We start from the raw sequence: 7,261 nt of genomic DNA, 5'->3' as shown, positions 1-7,261 counted from the left end.
CCCAAGGTATTTACATGGCAAGGAATCGATGGTTTTAGCAAACTCTAAGAGCACCTCAGTGATCAGCTGGTCATCACAGCAAATGGGGAAGGCCGAGGACTTGTTTAAGTTGGCGAAAAGCCGAGACCCACATGCCGAAACTATTGATTGGGTGGCCTTCATCTCCTGTTTGTAAGGGTTTAAGAAAAGAGCGGCAGCATCGGCGTATAGGCTTACTCCGATAGAGGTCAATTTGTGCATGATAGGCTTGAAGATACCAGCTTCAATGACGTGCGCGAAGATGCGCTGTAGAGGTTCAATGGCAAGCAAGAACAGGAATTGAGAGAGGGGGTCGCCTTGTTGCAAGCGTCGTCGAACAGCAGCCCAGGTGCGCCATTCTGAATTACCTGGGAGGAAGTGGGGGAAAGTGATATTGCAATGCATCTCTGACCAAAACCCATGTGGCAGAGCACCTCGAGTAGGCAATGCCATCTGACGAAGTCGAAAGCCTCGGCAATGTCCAACTTCAGGAAGATTGCACCTTTCTTGGCCCTGTGCAGACTCTGAATGAGTTTCTGGACATAGAGAAAGTTGTCTTGAAATGCACCGCTCAACAACCTGATTCACGAGTTCATAAATAATGAAGACAGACGGCACAAGATGGAGTACTTTGAAGGACGAAATGAAATTTATTGCTGAAATGCAAAATCAGCGAAGCATGGTCCTACAAGACATGCTCCCGTTCCAGCACCCACAAACTTGTTACCACTAAACTATTTGCTACAGTAGTACTCTATTGCTATAGCCACAGGCTTAAGTTGTGTTACAAAAAATCTCTGCACAGCAAAATCAAAGGCAAGATCGCACTAACTGCAAACAAATCGAGAAAGATCCTTTACATGGGGGCTGCCGAGTGTCATCTCTGCTACACAAAGAATCAATGCAATCAAAATTCAAAGAATCAGGTCACTTGGTTTACCAATCATCCGAAGGACAAGCTGGAATCACAACGATTAAGAGCTTGTTCTGTCAGGGATCTCCTGTTTACCAATCATCTGAAGGAAAAGCAGGAATCACCACGTGTAAGAACCTGTGCTGTCAGAGTACGCTTGTTTACCAATCACCTGAAGGAGAAGCATGAATCATCGCAATTAAGAGCCTGCACTGTCAGGGCGCCAGAAACTCTTCCTGGCAACAAGAAATTGCCGCCTCATAATAGCGGTCTTGTAATGCAGAGAGCGAAGAACGCGGTCCATTTTTCTGATCATTCCAATATTGTCTTGCAACACAAACCATCTACCAGGTCTAAGTATCCTGTCAATTTCCGCTGCTATTTCAATGATATCACACCTAAAACAAAAGCATAGGCATAGGCATAAGCTTGCTTGCACAACTATAGAAGAGAATGTTATAATGTACAGTACCAGTTATTCAAGACTCAAGGCAAGCTAGTGTACCTATTTGCGAGGCTCTGAAGGAGATAGCTCATGTGAAGAAGATCATAGGTTCGTGGGTATGTATTAAAAGATTCACACCAGTCATGATATACACCTATCAAACCTCTGTTGAAAATGATAGGCAAAGTGTCTGGCTGATCAAAGGGTACAACATTCATCACCCATAAAGGTCGATCAATGAATGATGCTGCAAATCTGGAATAAGAAATCAACTTTGATAAATATCTTAACATGAAACGAAGCATGTAACTAGAGTGGTCGGCATTTTGAAGGAAATTAGGAGCTGTGAAAACAAAAAATGCTATACTTCAAGCAAACGCAACCAGCCAAAGGAAATCAGGAATCATGTAAACATGTCGTATGTGCTTTAAAGATGGGTCATTAATTTAACAATCTAGTGGCAATCAACTAGATACCATTTTTTTTCTAAATTCATTGCTGAGAATAAGTAAAAACAGTATCCTCCTGTCTTCTGCAACCAAAAGATACTCAATAAGGAATGACAAGCACTGGGTCCAGTGCCTTAACTGTGCTCATCAATAGTCAGAATATAAACCAACTAACAGTCTACACTATTCAGCAAACAAAGGGCAAACATCTTCAACGGGATCTAGCAGAAGCACCAAATATATGAATGTCATGACTTGTTAAAAAAAAGTCTATTGCATAAAGGAACAAACTGAGTTTCCTTACCCTCCAAAGCCAGCATTCATGTCCATAACATTCCGAATACTAGACCAATTAACTGCAAATTCACTGGAATATACTTCTGAAATAAGGCCATTCCAGTTTTTTGTATCAGAATCAAAATTTTCTTGAGAAAACCAAGTAGAAGAATTCTCAGATGAAGTTGAAGATCTGATGTTAAGCCTTTCAGGCCAGGATATGGGCCAACTATTTCCTTCACTTGACTTTGACAGAACAGGCAACAAGAGACAACTGTCGAGAGGAGTATACCTGAATAGGATACATTAGAACATTAGTATTTATCATATCACTGGCATAAAGGAACATTACCATAAATATTATCTGATGCCTATATCTCCATAGCCAGCTACTTTCACATGGCACAAATCATACATGGCCCACCAATGCATCAATCCATCCGACAGAATGATCCTAACCACTGGTAACTACTCCCTCCGTCCCATAATATAAGAACGTTTTTGACACTACACTGACACTAGTGTAGTGTCAAAAACGTTCTTATATTTTGGGACAGAGGGAGTATAAGACTAGCATATATTACAAGCCTGAACTGCATGTGACATTATATGAACCAAAGGTTATCCGAAGAAAATGTACCATGGAGAGCGGCCATTGCTCCCAGAGCATAGAGGTGGTTCATTATTTTTCCTCTCAGTGTAGCAAGAATTTGAGGTTGGCTTTTGGTAAATAACAACTCCAATCCTATTAACATCCTTTGATTTTACAACTGTCCTCCAGCAGATTGATTTGGTCAGAGTAACCATTGCTGCCAGAAGTTGAACACATCGAATTAGCAAGAAGTTGATCACCACATGGATGCAAAATAGACAGGGTTGGCCTAAATACAAAAATTCTAGCTCCTAGGTAGTAATGCAAACCTGTTTTATTAACCTTAGTGGAAATGATGTCCAATTTTTAAAAAGTCTTACCACTTACCACTTGTCTAACTGAAAAGATGACTACCATTCATATGTCTTGAATGAATTAACTAATGAACTACATCAACTGACACAGCTACCTCATTGTCTGTCCATTGTTTTTTATGGATTCATGTTATTAGTTAGACGGTAAGAAACGGTTTTGCATGTTGATATAACAAAATGAAAGTATATACGAGATCATAATTTTTGTATATGGTGCTATTATATATGCTTAGAGATCATGAAACCTTGCCAGAGACAAATTATCTCCAGTTCAGTAAACATGCATAATTTGTTCAACACTAATAGTAGGCTTTGTTCAACGCTAATAGTAAGCTGAAAACTTATGTTGATAACAATCATTATGATGGGAAAATATAGATCTTAACCATTCCAGTCATCTTCATCTCTCTTGCCACGTCGATAGACTGGCGTCGCAGACCAGATGTAATATCCTCCAGGCCTGAGTACTCTATTGAGCTCCAACAATGGTTTTCCACCTGTACGCCCCAAGGTAGTAAAATTGTAAATTAAAAATGCTTGCACCAAGCCACCAACTAAAAAAAGCAAGGCGGGCAAAAGAGGTGGATTTGATGCTCCTGGAATCATATGGAACCCATTTTTATTTGCACTTCGAAAATACTCAAGCAACTCATATATTTAGAGCACATTACGATATGTGCAAATGCAATAATTTGTGCAAAATAATGATAATACATGCACTGCAAAATGAAAAAAAAAACAGACTTAAATTACATAAGATGTGTATTGACTACTACTCTAAACACTCTTATATTCCTTTACAGAGGGAGTATATTTTTGTAGAGTACATGTGTGATCATATTTTTACACAGGAATTGCATGGCACATATTCTCACATGTTTTATATCCATGATTTTTTTTCGAATTACACAAAACCAAAACATGGGATCATATGATCCTGGGAGCAGATTCCTTTCCTCCGCAAATGCTGAACCTTGAAAATAAATAGTAGCAAAACTACACAAGATAAATAGCAGGAATGGTTCAAAGTACTTGCCATCAGCATACCAGTGAACCCTACACCTTGCACAATGGATCACATCAAATGAATTATCAGGGAAGGGAAGTTTTTGTGTTCCAATCACTGCCAACAATGCCGGAATTCCCCGCTCTAGCGCAAATTGTATCTGAGCTTCATGCTCGTCTTTTGGGGCAATAGACATAGTAATGACATTCCTGTCAAGCAAGTATCCACCAAAGCTGGCAACACCACATCCAACATCCAGCACAGTTCTTGCATGAGTTCCCCATTTAATTTGTGGCATTATCTATTGAAACAGAATGACTGCAAGCTGTGAGATATCGCAAACAAAAAGGGGAGCTATTATATTAGCAATACTGAAGCCATAAAATAAGAACTTGCACCGATAATCATAGGAATGCACCATGTTTTTTTTTGAGCCGGGCATAACCCCTTTCCATTACTTGCATAACGGAAATACAAATAGTCTTAAGAGTTCAAAAGGAGACCTAGAAAGGGGAAATGCACCATGTATTTGATGTTGATTTTAGAAGCATGTCACTGAAACAATGAACTTATGGTGTGCAGTCGTCTTAAAAGTTAAGTATCACCAAGAATGTGAATAAATAGATTTATCATCATAAATATGCAACTTCAATGGAAATTCATGAGGTCAAAAGCAAGTAAAGGGCACAAAATAATATACCTGTTCAATGAATCGGATGTATCTGGTCACACCTGCTTTAAATTGAGTTCCACCTCCAGGAAAGACAAAATAATTACCAGACTTCCTCACCCAGTTCTGGTCCTTCTTGTATTCCACTAGCTTTGGGTGAGGAACATTGTTATACCAAATCTGAAATTTGCAAAAGGAATATGCTATGACAAGGTTACAAGTCATGTTATATAAAAAAGAACATGCTCTAGCTTATTGCAAGCTTGAACATAGAAGAATCAGTGCCTAAGTACGTTATTATACATGCCCGAATATCTAGTGGATACACATGTAACCATGTGGCAAAGGTCGTTTGCAAGAAGCAGTTAAAAAGGGTGATTCATAAGTATTACCAAAAGGATATACACCCTTCCAACCTGAAACTAACAGTAGGACGGTATAACAAGATTTGACAATAAAGGGTACAATCCCAACAGAGCACTCTACTGTGTTTGGAGGATGTGCAAATATGCACATTTCTCCTCACAATCAACTGCACTAGCAAACCACACAGGACAACACTGCCTCTAATCGGACATAAGATCACAAATTAGCAATATTAAATTACTACTACGTTGTGGAATAAGCGAGCAAGCACTAGCAAACCACAGCACAAAGCTACCTTGTGGAATAAGTGAGTATTAATTAATCAGAGCATGAGAGCACGCCTTAGCCATGTTAAAGTACTACTACTACATTGTTCAATAATCAAACAAGCTGCGAAACCGCTTCCTCGTTTACCGAAGAAGACAAGCAGGCATCCTCACCATGTCACGGCTGCGCGGCCAGGGCAGGGGAAGCCGGTACCCCGCGGGGAGCGGCACCAGGCACCTCGGGCGCGGCTTCGTGGGGCAGTGCCGCTCCCGGTGCTCCATGTGCCGTATCGACTTGAGCGCCTTGACGGCCTTCACGTTGTCCAGGCACGGTATGTAGTCCGCGGGCTCGACCCGCCTCCCCACCGCGCACAATCCCCACGACGGTGCCTCCACCGGCTTCTCCTCCCCGCCGCCCCCCTCTGCGCCTCGTCCGCCCGAGACGCCGGCGGTGATCTCCTTTGTGTCGACCGATGTGCTCACTTGTGCAGCGGCAGCGGGCAGCGTGCCGTGACCCAGCTGGGTTGCGTTGGTGTCGGCGACATCTGCAGTGGCGGCAGCCTCTGGTCGGGGTAGATCGGCGGCGCTGCTGCTGCTCCCGCCAGATGCTGTTTCGTGTGAAGATGCGTCGGCGGGGACCGGAATTGGGGTTTGGGGCGGCGATGGAGAGGAGACGGGCAATGGGGTTTGGGGAGGCGCTGGAGAGGAGACGGGCAATGGGGTTTGGGGCGGCGCCAAAGCGGAGATGGGCAGTGGGGTTTGGGGAGGCGCTGGAGCGGCGCGCGAGGAGAAGGAGGAGAAGCGGGAGGTGGGGGAGAAGAAGAAGGGGAGAGCGGAAGGGGCGGGGCTGAGGAGGAGGAAGAGGGAGGAGAGAAGGATGAAGAGGGCGACGGAAATCGCGATGGGGCGCTTGCGATCGGAGAGGGCGGAGGAGATGGCCATTTCCTCTGCTTCCCGTGCGGGGACGGGAAGCCGGAGTTGCGGAAAGTGAGCGGGAAGGGGCAGGGGGAGAAGGTATATAGATCTCGGGGGACGCCGGGACGGCGGCCGTGGCCGGGGAAGGAGGTGCGGCGCTGTGGGGCGCGCGGTGGCGCGGGATGGTTTCAGTGAAGTGAGGACCCACGGGCCAGGGAGGCCAGGAAGGTGAGCCTAGTCGGCTCTGTTTGTTGGGATATTTTTGCATGCCGGCGTGTGGGCAATTTTTGGTTGGCCATCAGGCCTGAACGGCAGGACCGAGCAGGAACAAGAGAGCTTCTCCGGGATTCCATTTTTCTTAATTCACACATGAGTCAGTTTACCAAAACATGTTTTATTACTTATTACTTACTAGTAAAAAGGGCCCGTGTGTTGCAACGGAAGAAAAAAATTATGAACTTTTTTAAACTCATGAACAGTTTTCAAATTCATGAACACTTTAAAAAAATTCGAACATTTTTTGAATTCATGAACATTTTATACCATTTGCAAACATTTTTTAAAAAATATGTTGTATTTTAAATAATTTTCTTGAATCGGCGAACATTTCTAGAATGGATGAGCATTGTTTTGGAAATTGGTGGAACATTTTTTGAAATTCACGAACATCTTTTGAAATGCATGATCATTTTTAGGATCAGCAAAAAATTATAGAATGAATAAACTATTTTAAGTCACAAACAGTTTTTGAATTTTTAGGATATGAATTGGCTAAAAGTTGTTTAATTCCATTAAAAATCATGAACATTTTTTGATTTCCTGAACATTTGTTTTCAAAATTTTGAACGCCTTTTGAATAAGCAAACATTATTTATAAAATCGCGAACATTTTTTGAATCCACAAACATTTTATTTCAAAATTCTCAATTTTTAATTTCCAAACCTTTTTGAATTCCCAAATTGTTTAAAGT

At 42.4% G+C, this 7,261-nt stretch overlaps 1 protein-coding gene across 1 annotated transcript; it reads right to left on the bottom strand.

Moving 5' to 3' along the window:
- Positions 1–982: 982 nt before the first annotated feature.
- On the bottom strand, positions 983–6,519 carry LOC125545186 (probable methyltransferase PMT23). The gene is made up of 8 exons (XM_048709067.1): positions 5,550–6,519; positions 4,774–4,923; positions 4,104–4,374; positions 3,454–3,564; positions 2,742–2,910; positions 2,130–2,393; positions 1,437–1,631; positions 983–1,329 (listed from the first exon to the last, which is right to left on the bottom strand). Exons 1-8 carry the CDS (start codon positions 6,315–6,317, stop codon positions 1,131–1,133), a joined length of 2,127 nt encoding a protein of 708 aa, XP_048565024.1. The 5' UTR covers positions 6,318–6,519; the 3' UTR covers positions 983–1,130.
- Between the last annotated feature and the right edge of the window lie 742 nt (positions 6,520–7,261).

Source organism: Triticum urartu, chromosome 3, assembly GCF_003073215.2.
Source record: "Triticum urartu cultivar G1812 chromosome 3, Tu2.1, whole genome shotgun sequence".
NCBI lineage: Eukaryota > Viridiplantae > Streptophyta > Magnoliopsida > Poales > Poaceae > Triticum > Triticum urartu.
Note: the sequence above shows the minus strand (reverse complement) of the source record. Positions and strands in the feature narration are given on the sequence as shown.

Coding starts and splice junctions, on each gene's coding strand:
- LOC125545186 (XM_048709067.1), bottom strand. CDS start 6,317: ATGGCCATCTCCTCCGCCCTCTCCGATCGCAAGCGCCCCATCGCGATT. Junction 3,565..4,103: donor GGTTCACTGGTATGCTGATG/GCAAGTACTTTG, acceptor TGGGGCGTACAG/GTGGAAAACCATTGTTGGAG. Junction 2,911..3,453: donor AGATGAAGATGACTGGAATG/GTTAAGATCTAT, acceptor AACTTCTGGCAG/CAATGGTTACTCTGACCAAA.